Genomic DNA, 15,372 nt, shown 5'->3' with positions numbered 1-15,372 from the left:
GCAGTGCATGCTGGGACAGCAGGCAGTGGCTGTCTGCCTCCCGTGGGATGGGGCAGGTAAACAGGAGGAGAGGCAGGTCGGAGACTGAGAAGAAAAGAGACAGAGACAGGCGGCGCTGAGGTGACTTGGTGTTGAAGTTTTGCAGCCCATCTGAAGCCTTTTCAAAAGCTTTTTTCTGTGGTGTGGGAGGTCTGGATGTGTCATACAGTTCTCGTGTGTGTGTTTTCTTCTTTCAGAAGCGTGGGCAAGTTTGCTCCATAGATCTTGCATCTGCATTTAGACTGCTGGTGTGTATGTGTGTAGGAGGGTATGTACTGTACCTACGCATATGCACCTACCCACACATACATACTTAAATGAGTGTGTGGTAAGTCTCTGTCAGAGCAGATGTTAGAGACAGCATGTTCCTGTCCTCCCAGCAGCAGGAGACTTGTGGATTTGGCTGCTGCAGAGATCAAAGTCATGATCCACCTGAAAAGGAAAAGGCGCCACCCAATCCACTACCCCCACCCCCCACCCCCCTCAGGGCTCTGCAGCACCGCGGCATTGATATACTGTACACATGCTGGTGACCTTCCTGAATGTGTGCATATATGCATTTGTTTGATTATCACTGATTATCAAGACACAGCATTAAGAAGATCCAGTTCTCACTTTTTTGTATCACTTTCCATAAATTTCTGGTGAATGAATATTTATAAACAAACTGCAACATATTATGTAAAATACCCGTAGCCTTCAATGGTGCAAGAGAAAGGAAGACAACTTATCAATTATTAACCTTTCCCCAACAACTGAAAATGAAATACATATACATACTGTGCACTCTATATATATATATATATATATATATATCTATATATAGTAATACTAATGCATAAAATTAAAATTGAATCAAGATAGTCAGATAGACAGATAGTCTCCTGAACAGCAGAACAAGCACTGTGTCCACAGACAACTGCACAGTGTGAGATCTGTTGCCTTTCCCCTCTCTTTTGTATTATTTTGCGTGAGGTGTCAGAGAGCAGTTGGGTTGGTAAATATGAGCATGCTGTTTGCAGTTTGCAATCATCACATTTAAGGATTTCTGGGGTTTGACACTGAAGCATTACCAGAACTCTCATAACCATGTGGGGCAGCTATTGTAAGAACTCTACTTGTGCTTTAGGAAAAAAATGCAGCTATTTGAATAAATATATCTATGTAGTATCTCTGCATCTTTCCCTCTGTTGCTATTTTTCATGCTCACACACACACACACACACACACACACACACACACACACACACACACGCACTTAAAAGTCCTGTCTCTTCAGTGGGGTCTAGTTCCTTATAGTCAGCATTCTGACCGTTCTTCCATACAGAGGCTGGCGAGAGTCCATTTGAAGTCCTGCCACTTCCAAATAGTGCCATTACCTTTACACCACTAAACGAGCCACTGCAGACTACAGACAGAAAACAGTTTGTCTCAGTCCATTTGATTCTTAAAATAGAACATGCTCATTGCAATGTACGGGCGTGTTTACAAGTGAAAATCATCATCATTTTAAACAGCCATAACAGCCATTAAAAAACAATATTATCCTTGTACACTAAAATTCCTCAAAGGATGGAGGGCCTAATAGTAATAAGAAAAAACAGTTGTGATACCGTGAAATAAATTGTAGTACATGAAGTATTGAGATCTTCTACTTCAAGGTTCAATGTGTAATATTTAGAGGGATAATATTATCTGAAATGGAATATAGTTTTTATAAATATGTTGTCATTAGTGTGTAATCACCATAAAAAGCCTTTTCAAGCCTTTTAAATCTACTTAGGGAGCAGGTCTCCTTTACAGAGGCAGCCATTGTGTTCCACCGTTTGTAAAGCTAAAGTTTCCCTGCAGATCCCTGTGACCCTAAATAGGAATAAACGAGTGGAGTGAATGGATAATCACTGTGACTCAGTGTTGTCCTTGACAAGTGTCCTTGAGCAAAACACAGTTTTCCTCAATTGCTCCCAATGGACGATGCTTGCGTCACCGTGTGTGAGTTCGCATCTGCACACAAATGGGTTAACAAGAAGCACCATGGGCTGCAATACATACACCAGTTAACCTAACTAAAACTAACACAGTCTAATACAGCAATTCTGCAATATATCCCCGTCATGAAGGCGATAATCTTCTGTTTTAGAAAGGTGCTTATTCAATTCATGATTATTTTGGCCGATGTAGTTTGTGGTGCTTTTAAGATGAGTGGTGTTTGGGATACTTTGAACACGCCATTTATATTAGTGAGGGTGGTTTAAACAACAGAAATTGTAAAACAAAATACAGTCCAGGATGATCGTGTATTGTAGTATAAAGCAGCATAAAACTGAAATACTAAAGTAAAGTAAAACTGCCTCAGTTATAATTAGTGGTTAAAATGAAAACGTACGCAGATACTATACATCACAGGCTGGTTATTTAGAGTAAAATATTACTATTTATTTACCTGCTATATGCATGGTTTATGTTCATAAAGCCACAGCTTGCTGTGTTTTACTTTCCTGTTCTGTCTTCCAGTAATGCTGATTTTAAACCTGTTGCAAGCATAATCTCTGTGGATGAGTGTCATCACGTACGCAAACCAACAATCTCTTTTCTGACAAGATGTCACTTCCTCAGCTTGATCCTTCACTCTTTCTGACACCCTGCCACCCCAAGCCCACCCCATCCTTCGTGCTTCTTTTATACTAATATGATACAAGTGTGTGTGTGTGTGTTGTATTTTCACTTGTCTGGCCTTCACACGCGTGCACAGCTCTGCTTGACATCAGCAAGGTTGTGCATGTTTATTTCACTCTGTGTGTGTGTGTGTCTTAAGAGAGCGCTGACTCATGTAACTATACTAAAAGCAGCCTCCGCTCCATATATTAATGCAAATGCAGACAACAACATGAGTCAAGCTTGTCACCTTCTCCTCTAATTCATTTTCTAATCTTATCCCTGGGCTACTGGGCACAGATTAGCCCATAGGTGCTTTAGGCATCCCAGTATTCCACTGGTCCTATCAATTCACCTCCATAACAGTGTGTAAGGGCCCAAAACATGCATCTTTCTCTCTGTGTCAGTCCCTATATTCTCACACACCGCAAAAGAAGATGTTAAAATCATCTTATGAATATGTGTTAATTAAACAATACAGCAAGGATGGAGGTTTTATATGTCCAAGCCTTCATCATTAGAGTGTCAAATATTTGTCCTTGCTGCCTTCTCACAATGAATAAATTATCCTGCAAAGCCTTAGGAATTTCTGAATAATAGAGAACCTTTTACTCATCTGTCGTGCAAGGCTTGCACATGATCTGACTTAGAAAGGTGGTAAAGTGAGTGATGTAGCAGCAAAGTGGGGGGTGTTACGCAGTAGAAAGTTGGCGGACATGTGGTGCTGTCTTCTTGTGAAAAAGTCGATGGGTGATCCTGTACAGTGAGTAGTGCTGCTAAATGAACTGTTGCAGTAGGGTAGTAATGAGGGTGCGTCCCTACACTTTTGGAAACAGTATATATCCGTTGAAAATACTTCTTAAAAACATAAAATGTGGCACAAATAATCCTAGAGCTCTTTATTACTAACCCAGTTTCACACTGAATGATGCAATTTACAGTACCCACATCAACTTGTTATATAAAATGTTCTATTATGGTACTATATTTAGCATTATAATATTGACATGTCCTTCAATTTTCTTGCAATTGAGATGATATTTAATGCTCTTAAATAAATATAAAGGAATGGCTGTTAGAACTGTCCAGGGTGTATCCCTGTCTTTTGCCCGAAGAGAGCTGGGATAGGCTCTAGCAGATCCCGTGACCCTAAATAGGAATAAGTGGTTATAGATAATGGATGGTTGTTTTTGATTTATCCTATGAACCAATTTTTTTGACAAGTTAGAATATATTTTACCACATTAATGCAACAATGTTGTAAATCTAAAATTATAGCCACTATCTCAGGTTGCAGTTTCCCTCATGCCACAGATGCAAAGTCAGTTTTTGGGGGTGTCTTAGTAGTTAATTAAACTTCTTGTAATTGGTTTCAAAGTGGTGCCTGTGCACATGTATATGCAGGTTAGGTCATTTGGTTACTAGAAATTTCCCTTAGGTTTGGATGTGAGTGTGACCCTGTACACTTCAGGATAAACTCTACAGCTGATGCATGGGTTAGGATGTGAGCTGTGTTTGACTGATTGACAGGTGACATAGCCTATCACAGTCAGCCATGAAAGCTGTCCTTCAACTCTACTCAGGCTTCTTTTTGTATTTGCACAAATCTGTTGTTTTTTTTTTGGTTTTTTTTAAACTTTTTATTTATTTATTTAGGCTCTTTGCAGATTCTCCATCTGAATGTGAGTGTCCAAACTCTGTGGACACTCACTTATTCCCACGTAAAACAATTTTGCAGTGAAAATTGTCTGTGACCAGTCAACAGCAACCAGTGGGAGGCAGGAATTGAACTGGTTTAAAGGGTTGTGATGTGGGAGGTAAACTGACTAATGTACATACAGAAGTCGGTCATGTGGGAGGTAAACTGGTTACAGATAACAGCTCATTTAACCCACAGGGGCCCACCTGCTGCTTACCCAGGGGGCCGTGCTCCAGATGGTCAGTGATTGCTTTCACACAGGCCAAAGAAGGAAACGCTGGCAGGCCCGTTTATGCTCCTAGTGGGAGTTTGTAGCTGGTGATGGGCTTGTGTGTGTCTATATTGTATGAGTGGGTGCATTCCATTTTGTTTGCAAAAATGAGATTAAGAGGAAAGCTGAAAATTAGTGTAACTGTGAATACATTTTTATTTCACAGTGTAGACTAGTTACCCAAAGAGGAGGACACTTGTTCCTCCCTGTAGTATTTCACTGGTCAAAATCATTAGAGGTCGATAGATATGGGTCATTTATTTTAAGAAATACCAACATGGTCACAATGATTCTATTTTGATGAAGGTGAACTGCCCTCTAATTTGTCAGCATTCAGGGGTTTTCAGATTCTGGTTTTATGTTTTCCAAAAATTGCATTTTCTATCAAGTTTGTCAGTTTTATTTTTAAAATGCCCTGTACAGTTGCTGACTCATGTAAAATGTTTCTCTTTTAAAGATCTTTAAAACTGATGCTTTAGAGCTGACCAAATACAATATACCAAATAGCGAATCAGTGTGTGAAAAAAATCGATACCTTTTAGCAGCAGGGCCCCCCTGACCAGTAGCCGAGAGCTGTGTTGTCAACTCAGCTGTGAGTCACAACAAACTATCTTGATGTGACAATATTGTTGCAAACAGTTGGCCACTAATAAACTGTTTTTGTAGGCCAAGTTTATAATGAGGTGAGTAAAACACATTGAATAGGCAGCACGTTGAACGTACTAATGAGCTGCAGCCAGTCAGGATGTGCTCACCGTACGTACTGAAGTGCAGTTCAACAGTGATGATATACTTCCTAGTTTAGATAAATAAATGAGCAAACTATATAATCAGTGACAACCAATCTCTGAAATGAATTCAAATCAGCAAAGCGAGTTATAATTTCTAACCGGCTAATCCTTGAGAGGCAGTGAATCTCAATTTCACAAATTGCATCCAGGTTTCTCTAATTTACATCTTTTCCTTCTGTCTTAGTATCGTCCACATAAAATGCAAGGAAAAAACACAAGGCCAAAAGAGCCAGAAAACATATTTTAAGAGACATGAGATGTTATTTCCTTAATGTGAAGCGTCCAATCTTAAACCGATTTCCAATGAAAGAATGTTTTAATCCATAACAGACCCGGAATGACTTCCAGGTCAACCGAGGAGAGATTCATGTTTATATATAGTGGTTCAATCTCAATTCCCCTATTTCAGAGCTTCTTGCATCTCAGTCCTCAGTCGACCCAGTAGTCGTTCCAGTGCATTATAAGGAAAAGTCCTAAAAGTCCTATTTCAGCTCTGAGGAGCAAGGAGACTGCTTGGAGGACCTATAACCAAGGGTGCATCCTTCACAGCAGTCTGTCACATATTAACAATTCCTTATTATTAGAAATCAGTCTGTGATTGGGCATTTCATATTAATGATCAGAGGAAAGGATGTCTCATGTCAAAACATTTTCCCATGGCTCCTCTTTCCTGGCCCTTCTTGTCCTCGCATCTTATGTGGGTGGGACAAAGATCTTAGAAAAATTCACAAGAGGAAAACATGGATGGAATTATTGGAACTGGGATTTACCCAGTTACTCCCATCCCACTTTTGCCTTAGACCTTTGTTGCATATTGTGCTCTTTTTCTTTCCTCTCACTTTTTTTTTTCTAAACTAATTTTATATAATAACATCATTGCACATTTGAATGCCTTACTGAGTTTTAGAAATTAGGCTGACCGCTGTGGTGTGAAGGTTGTGTTGTCTTTGCATCACAAAGCCAAACAACATTGGAATACTGATGTTTTGACAATACATTTCCTTCACAGCTTCAAGGGATGGATTCATATTTTTCAAGCCTATTGTATCTTAAAACAGCATATCTATATGTACACACTGGGCTAATTTTTTCCTTAATACTACACCACACCACATATACCGCTTTAATTTCAGGAGCTCACTAATTGAAATCTTTTAACCAGTGGCAAAGCCTGTTTACATTTCACTCCCCTGACATGTTTGTGTGTCCATGCAGCAGCTGTTCAACATCTGTCATCTCTCACCTATTGGCTTATTCCTCTGGAAATTTGAAGTGTGGCTTAAAGATGAGGCAGTGCTGATGTCTGAATGTGACTTAGTGTCTTGTTTAAATGCTTCCCAGCTGGTTGGAGGGAGATGAGCATCCTGACAGCATGGTCCTCTTTGCTCATCAGTCAGGCTGAACCCTATATGAGTTCTCTGCTTTCCCTCTGCACCTCCTGTTCATGCAAGCAACAAGAGTGAGGTCTGGAGGAGGCATGATGCCCATCTTAATGAAGATGGGGGGAGGAGTTGGAGCAGAGGAGAGAAAAAAAAAAAAAAAAAAGCACAGAGCAGTGGAGGAGAGATGGTGCAACTTGTATACAAAGAAACCTATAGGGACAGGAAGACAAGTGAGGAGGTGTGATGCTCATTCTAATGCAGTTATGGCCTGCTGCTGATTGTGTCTAAAAGGTAAAAATGTAAATCCACTTCATGTCCACCAGTACTGTAAACTGGTGTTAGCATAACATTTGCTTTTCTCATGTACAGGCACATATTTGTGTCTTTAGGGTCCTGAAGTACACAGTTGTAATGTAAGCTTGTGATTTCTCAGCACAAATTGGAGAGGTTATGTTGCTGCACAACTGCCTCTGAATAAAGTGCTGCCTCAGCAGAACATATGGCTAGCAACCTTCAAATAATTCAAGACCCAGTTGAAACACTGGCTTTTAAACAGGTTTTTAATAAAAATCATGGCCAAAACAGCTGCCAGTGGACTCATGTCTTTAGTTTAGTGTTCAGCATCGATGTGGTCTTCTCTCCTATTAGGATCACCTCTCTGCTTGAGACCAGAGTTTTCTGCTGAGAGGAAACATCCATCACTGCAGCTACTGATCTCCCTGCAAAAGAAGGAAATTTGAGCCATCACTTCAGATTTGTGGAGTTTCAGTGCTGAAAAATAAAACTATCAGTTTGGATTTTGATGGCTGAACTCTAACTTATACAGGGATGCAGCAATTCAAATTGCCTCCATTAGCTGGGACTTTGTCCAATTAGTTTCCCACACCAAATTTAAATTCTGCCCACTTCACTACCAGAAGTGGGTGAAAGACATTGCCATGACTTACTGAGGTTTATGGTAGAATCAGAATTGAACAATAAAGTTAATAGCATATTTTACAGTCAAGGAGCTACAGTACTTACGTTGCCGATGACATGAATGTTCACAGGAGTTTGTGCTGCTGGGATAACACACCACTGTACTACAGTGGATGAACACCTGAGGAGTATGCAGGTTTGCCATTTAAACAAGGAAATTAGGTCAGTTTATTATCTGAGCCTGATGTTATTGAACTTGACGTACCGAGTTCTGAGGAGCAAATGTGTTCTGATCCACAAACGTGAACATTTTTATGATGAAGCGTTTGTGGTGAGTTGGGTAAAGAAGGCCAGAAGAGCCATCCACAGGGACCACTGTGGTCAGGTAACGGTCATCATGGTAGGGACACCTGGAGCCAGGAAGTAATCATGTTTAACAAAAGTGAGTGGCTTTTGCACAACCCTGTAATTTGGATAATGCTTTTCATACCCATTAACCAGAAGGTCCCACTGCGGCAGGCTGCGAGGACTAGGGTTGGCAGTGGCCCAGCAGTACTCTAGGTTCAAGATGATATTCGGATCTGACCGCTCCAAGATTCGCACTTCAACATACACAGGCTCCTTCAGCACTTTAGTAATTGGGTAGTCTTCTGGAGTGTAAAAGGAGCTGTACGCTGCCTCTTCTGGAAGCAGAAGAATACAGCTTCAGAACATACCAATTTTGCACTAGCTGGCATTGTTATAGGCTCCAGAGACTCATACCCTCCACACATCCTTTTGAATAACACTGTCCGTTGCCAAGTCGGAGCTCGACTCTGAGGGGTCCTGCAGCTGCAACCAGCACAGGAGGAGGAACAGCGTTCACCTCTAAAACAAGAGCCGCCACTGCTGTACCAGAGTACCTGCACTGGAACAATAACCTATTGGGGGAGAGAGCAAGGGACTTGACAGGAAATCTCAGCAGGTCACAAAAAAAAAAAGACAGAAATCAATTTTACATCAGCTCACTCAAAATGGCTGTCCCTGGTGATTGAACCTCTGGGGCCAATTCCCACCTCATATGAGGATGACATGTGGTTCTCATAAACCACATAACCCTCTTCCTCCTGTAGAAAGACAGTTATATTAGCAGATTTAAGACAATAGAAATGCTGTATTTGATTTAAGTAAAAATACAACCAAAAAAATAAATAGTCTGTGCTGGAGGCATTTATCAAACTTACTGGACTATTAGAAAATATTGCCAACAAAGAAGGAATTGACATTCCCAGTTCTTACATATGTAGAAAGTCTTGCATCAATAATCCAAAAGCTTCACCCACCTTAACTGTGGTACCACATGCAGTTACAGGGAACTGAAAGATGGAAAAAGCAGAGGTGATACCAACAGGACTGCAGGAAGGGTCATTTGTTTCTAGCAGGCTGATTGAATCCACATCTATGTAGGGCAGAATGACATGTCTAGCCACGATCACCACAAACTGGCCATCCCTGGTACACTGCACTGTCACTACATGAGAAGAAAGCAAATGCATGAGTTGCTCTGCTGTAGCTCACAGATTTATTACACTACACATATAGTTTGCATGAGCACACTGGAAACTAGAAAACACAGATACCTGTTCTCCCATAGTAGCACTGCTGCCCATTAAAGCAGCACTTAATAGTTTGACACTGTTCAGCCGTGATATCTGAAGCCCCACACTGGATCTTCTCATGCTCCTCCAGCTGGCATTTGTCAAAGGTGTGTTCAGGCAGAGGAACCTTTGGTTGCTGAGGCAGCTGAGAAGGAAGAGAAGGCTGGTATTCCTGCAGAGGCAGAGTCCAGTAAGCCCTGGCAGTAAAGTCACAGAACGAAACAACCACCACCACCATGACACCAAACAAACACTTGAAAAGCGCCATTATGGGCTATCCTCACACTGGAGAAGGGGGGAAAAAAAAAGCAATACCTACCTCTCAAACACTGGCTTTATATATGATTGAGTATGTGGACTTCACAAAAAAACTCCGCCTCTCATTGTTAAGAGTCAACTGTGTGGCAGCCCTGCAGAGTTAATCAGCTGAGGGCTGACAGGTGGAGCTTATTGTCTGCTCATCTGCCTGCAAAGAAGTCATTATACCATTGTTGAGTCAAATCAGATGTTTTTTTCTTAGAGAGACTTGAGAAAAGCTGTCAATTATTTGAAGTTGTGAGTTGCAGGCTGTACATTTTGTGACTTCAGGATCTGGGTTATTTTGGGTTTGTTTACAGAAGCCGACTATTTTTACTGTATTAATATTGTAAGTGATAAACCTTCCACAGCACATTTTTGTCACTACTTCCCACTTGCAGTACCTGAAAAAACAAACAAAAAACTTCATTGTCTTTTATTTACACAGATGTATGGGCGGTACACCCAGGAGCTGGGTGTGTATGCCAAAGAGGAAGCAGCCCGTCTACGGGATGGAGGCGTGCGGGATGGACTGAGGAGGAACACCACCATTCGCAGCCGTGCTGCAGATCTCCTGGAGTATGAGAAAGACCCCTGTGCAAAGTGCCAGTGTAAGTGGTGATTATGAAACAAGCCCAACCTAATTCAGAGTGTTTTTGCAGGTTGTGTAGCGCACAGACATAACCTGAAGGTCAGACCAAGGCAAGTGTTTAATGCACTCAATCAAAGTGGACCTGGAGTGTGTCTGCGTGCGTGTAGTCCGACAAGCTTGAAAGTTGTCTGAAACCATAGGCTCCTTAAAGTACACCAGACCTGCTACCTGACACAGGGGAGCAGGAGAGGATGTGAACACGATTAAATGTGACTGATCTGAGCAATGACCTCCAGCCAACAGGCCCGTGTCAGTGTCAGACAAACACAGCCCCCTCTGCTGGCTGCCGCTGGCCCGCTGTGTATGTCTGTGTAGAGACGTTTGCTTTGCTGTGTGTGTTTTTGTTGTGTGAGCAGAACTCTGATCTGAACTGTCAGATTATTTTATGTCTAAGCCTCCCAAATGACTGTAGATAAGGGAGTGGCACCAGAAGAGAGCTGCACTCCAGAGCTACTTAACAGTAACAGATTGTGATTGTGTGTTTGTTTGGGTCCTCCAAATGTTCTTAATTTTACTTGTACTTTATTTAAACTCAATTTGTGCAGGTTACTGAAATCAAAGGGCATTTTCTGAAGGTCACCAAAGCAGCTATGTATTTCTTAAAGGGACACTTCACCCAAATTTACAAACAGTGAAGTCTTTTGTTATCTACTGTAAAAGGTACACGGTTTTAGCAAAGTCACATTGCAATGGTATTTTGACAGTCGCAAAAAAAACTACATTTACCTGCATTCTATCACATTCTATCATAAAATATAAATCAGTAGTATTATAGGAGAGTCAGAAAACATGTTGTTTTTGTGTGTGTGAGTGTGATTTTGGATTAATTGAGTGACAGAAAAAAATTCCAATGATTGTATGTAAATAAATAAATTAGTACAATTCATTAGTTCCAGCTTGTTGTAAGAATTTGCTGGTTTACTTCAGTCTTATGTAAATATCTTTAGGTTTCAGACTGATCAGTCATCTTTATGGATATTTTCTATATCTCCAGGACTAGCAAGAATGTGCCATACAAGTCAGCTTGCTTTGCCTTATTAGAATATCAAGTTCTTAAGTTTTCTTCAGTGTGAAGCTAATCCAGAGGTAGTTCTGTGTGCATTCAAGGGGACAATGTGAACAGAAACTGGTAATTTAGCACTCTTCTAATAAGGCTAATGCACCACATAAGGGATAATCTCACTTAAAGTGAGAGTGTGCATAAAAGAGACAGGCAGAAGGTTCGTTTTCCCACATGGTTGTACAAGTGAGCCAGCATGTCTGTTCTTCAGGCTCCGTCTCTGCCTCTTTGGCCTTGTGACTAGTGATCTGATTAAAGCTCAATATATTGCGCCATAGGTGAAAGGTGCACTATATCAGGCCAGTCTTGCTCCCTCGCTCGCAGCCATTTAAAACAATCACTTTCAAATCAGGAGCGAGCCAGAGTGATTTGTGTGCTCGCAGATGAAGCGGTGTTTGCATTTTTTTTTTTTTTTTTTTTTTTTTCAGGTTTTTCTTTAGATGGACCTCAGGCTGCTCTGCTGTAGTCTTGTTAAGTAGAGTATACAGAGAGAACCTACAGGTTTGGTGGAAGTGGGAGTTTCAGTGTTTTCCTCTCATGTATTTATGTGTGGGAACATCATCTCTGCAGTGGATGGACTACGAGTGTGTACCTCTGTTCAAGTCAGTATTTGGTACTGCAGCTTTTGAACAAGGCAGCCTACACACGCAGCTAAAGGTTCTGCTGCTGGTCATGATGGAGAGCTGAAAACATGCTGCCTCACTGTGTTTATTTTGACTCATGGAGCAAATCTTTCAGGGATTTTTGAGGTCTGATCTCTGGCCACCTTCATGGTTCAGCATCAGTATATTACGTGACATGTTAAGCTTGACTGCACATCTTAGAATATACTATGTAGGCTATAGGTACAATATTTTGTGTGTTTTTATGATTTTTCTTGATTACAGCTAGTCTGTTTTGGGTGATGCAGTTCAGGACTAACAGAGGTGGAGAAAATGTCTGGTGTTGGGTGTGATTTTTACTGTAGGATCAGGAGAAGACATCTGTGAACGCCGCTGAGCCTGCGGATGTGAGCGCGAGCCAAGATGCGCAAGGAAGTATGTGGCTATGCAGGTGCCAGACAAAATGCTTGTTTCTGTGTGTGAGAGAGGAATAAATATAGAGAGAGTTGAGGGAGTGAGAGTTTGCCCAGCTTCTCTCACATGGTAATGTCCAGTGAATTGTGAAATAAAAAAAATATAGATCCAATAAAGGACATGGCACTGTGAGCTGCACAGATAGATTCAGATTTTAAAAGTTCTCTATGATATGTATTTTTGTGAATCTTGGTCTGTATGAGTGTCTTTGCATGCATGTGCCTGTCTCTGTTGGCCACTTGCCATTCCGCAGGTGGCCTGGCTGCCGGTCAGCTTGCCCCATCACAGACACAGTTGTACCACGGCTCCCCTGGGAGATGCAGCATCCCTCTGTGATCTGAATCCTGCACCAGAAAGACTGCTGCAATGTCTGACTTCGTAAAAATATGCTTATAAAACAGCAGCCTCATTTAAAGAACATGATCAAGATGGTGAAGTATGAAGTTTTTCATATAGAAAACTTTGTAAAAGCAGAATTATGACACATTTTTTATATTTTTTATTGTTATTTATGGATTGTGAAAAACTAAGGTACTGTTATGACAGTTAAAACAAGATACCAAAAATTTAGCAAAAATATCTTCAGTTGCCAGACTAAAGGAGAATAACAATCCATCTATGATATTTTTGTCGCTTTTATATAATTTATTTTAGAGGCATTATTTCATTTTAAAGTATTTTGAAATTTTACCTATGGAAAATTTCCAGAAATGAATCTTTTATCCTGTCTCTATGTGGCCCTGTGATGGACTGGTGACCTGTCCAGGGTGTACGCCTGCCTTTCACAATTGCAATTGTGAAGTTCATTGAGGTGTTTTTATAGTTGGTGGAATAATAATCTAATCTAAACAATGAATTAGATACAGATCAATTCTGTCTAGGGCACAGGGGCCCAACCCATGTTCCTTGAGGGCTTCTACCTTCTGATTGAGAGAACACACCTGATCCAGGTAGTCAGCAGAAGGGAGAGCAGGGATAGTTGGAAAATAAGCAAGACAGTGGCCCTCCTCTCTAGGTAATGCTCAAAGTATGAGTAAGATCAGCCTATTATGGTAACCAAAAAATTACAATATCACCAACATTATCCTTGACTCAGCGCTGTCTACTCCATGTCTTTCTGTTCCTCCCTTGCTCTCTTTTTGCTGCTACTGGTAGCTAATACCTGCTGCTATTGTTTATGAAAAACACTAGATGAGTTCCAAGCAGGACACGTATTTTAAAAAAAAGCTTAAGGTATCTCTACTGTAGTGTTTTTGTGAAATACGGATCTGGCAAATGTGTTAGGAGCACATTTTTAGCTCCTCTGGGGACGGGCACATCTATGAATGCTCTGGATATTTAAGTGAATTCCAGGCTTTGGCAGTGTCCACAGACAAGAGAGAAGAAATGAGTCCAGTGATGCTTCTTTTAGCTGACCTAGCTCAAAGTTATAGATTATAATGTAATGGTAGAATTTATAACTGTGACCTAGCTTGGTTTTGATTTGTATTTGAGGTTGATGAAGATTAAGTGTTTGTCACACTCATCACATTCACCACATAATATGCACACTATAGCTCTGCCCACTGTACTCATTGTGTTTATAATCTTTGATTCAAAGATTTATTTCAGAATCTCATGGTATTCATCATCAAACCCACAATTATTTTCACTGAATCAGCAAAAAATACCTAATTGATCGTGTTCATAATATAGTAAAGATTCCATGTTTTGAAATAATATTTCTGGAAATTGGCTTTTGTGGAGATTCAATTCATTTATACAAACATATTGCTTTTTCTAAATAAAAATTCTAAATTCTTACATTTCTTAGACCTATGTAAGTACTTCTGCTTGTTTCTCATCCTTCCCCTCTCACACTGCTGATTCTTCAAGTCACGCTGGACATGCACCTCACTGCAGTCCCTTTTACTTTTGCTTTTCCTCTGCCACTTTCTGCCTCTGCTCCCGCAGTGTGTGCATCCCGCTGTCAGAAGTTCCTGATCTCGCGGGTGGGGGAGGACTGGATCTTCCTCATTCTGCTGGGGCTGGTCATGGCTCTGGTCAGCTGGGTCATGGACTACGCCATCGCCTTCTGTCAAGAAGGTAGGAAAGAGACAGGGAGCCAGGAAGGAGTTACAAAGACAGATGGATGACCACTGAATATCAAACTGTAGCGAAGTAGAGTCATGATATTAATATTAATACAAATTGACTTCCATACTGATACCAAGTTATATTGATCTTGAACAGTAGCCAACAAAGTGGCTTTCATTAATAATCAAAGGATAAAAAAAAACAATTTTACTCCCACACAGCTTCAAATGCATTAATCTTAATACTGACACTTCAATTCATCCTCTGTTGCTGTGTCTGTTTAATCAGCTTTAGTTATTTCTACTTTGTTTAGCTTTTCTACAGATGTGTGAGTGTGAAAAACAGAAAGTATAAAATGGTTAAAAAAAAAATAGGGAAGAACTTTCCACAAATGTAACATCTGTTTTTTTTTTTTTTTTTTTTTTTTTTCCCAGGTGTTTGTAGAAATTTCCACCAGTGCATGTGGATCAGCTTTTGTGCCCACACAGAGATTTCTAAAAACATAATCAATTTACAACTGTGCATCACAGCCACAGTGTGATCCAGGCAGCCCCTTTTATTCTGTCATCAAAGCAGCTAAATTGATGGTCAAGTCATTCTCATTTTAAATATGTGTTTCTGTTTTTATTGCCTGACAGATGAAACGATGCAAATCGGGTCTAATTTCCTTTTTTTTTTTTTTATGAACTTTCCTTTTACTTTGTGTCTCCAAAGCCCTAAAACAACCTGACAAGGAAAGATTAGTCTTACACTGCTTTGATTCAAGGGGCTATAAGCCAAACAGATCAACATGCAGTGTTAGTGGCATCTTCCCCGTTC

General features: G+C 40.5%; 2 protein-coding genes across 2 annotated transcripts in view; one reads left to right on the top strand and one right to left on the bottom strand.

Moving 5' to 3' along the window:
• Window positions 1-15,372, top strand: part of clcn2a (chloride channel, voltage-sensitive 2a) — a 36,336-nt gene that overhangs the window by 5,661 nt on the left and 15,303 nt on the right. Inside the window, exons 2-3 of the mRNA XM_026313053.1 lie at window positions 10,138-10,300; window positions 14,431-14,562. Of these exons, the coding sequence (XP_026168838.1) occupies window positions 10,138-10,300; window positions 14,431-14,562 (295 nt within the window). The remainder of the gene's footprint in view (window positions 1-10,137; window positions 10,301-14,430; window positions 14,563-15,372) is intronic.
• On the bottom strand, window positions 7,435-9,660 carry LOC113134163 (zona pellucida sperm-binding protein 4-like). Its single transcript, XM_026313400.1, has 8 exons — window positions 9,375-9,660; window positions 9,078-9,265; window positions 8,764-8,861; window positions 8,518-8,675; window positions 8,246-8,438; window positions 8,021-8,165; window positions 7,861-7,936; window positions 7,435-7,556 (listed from the first exon to the last, which is right to left on the bottom strand). The coding sequence occupies exons 1-8, from the start codon at window positions 9,658-9,660 to the stop codon at window positions 7,435-7,437; spliced, it is 1,266 nt and encodes a 421-aa protein (XP_026169185.1).

This window comes from Mastacembelus armatus, chromosome 17 (genome assembly GCF_900324485.2).
Source record: "Mastacembelus armatus chromosome 17, fMasArm1.2, whole genome shotgun sequence".
NCBI lineage: Eukaryota > Metazoa > Chordata > Actinopteri > Synbranchiformes > Mastacembelidae > Mastacembelus > Mastacembelus armatus.
The sequence above is the reverse complement of the archived record's forward strand: the minus strand, read 5'-3'. Positions and strand labels throughout refer to the sequence as shown.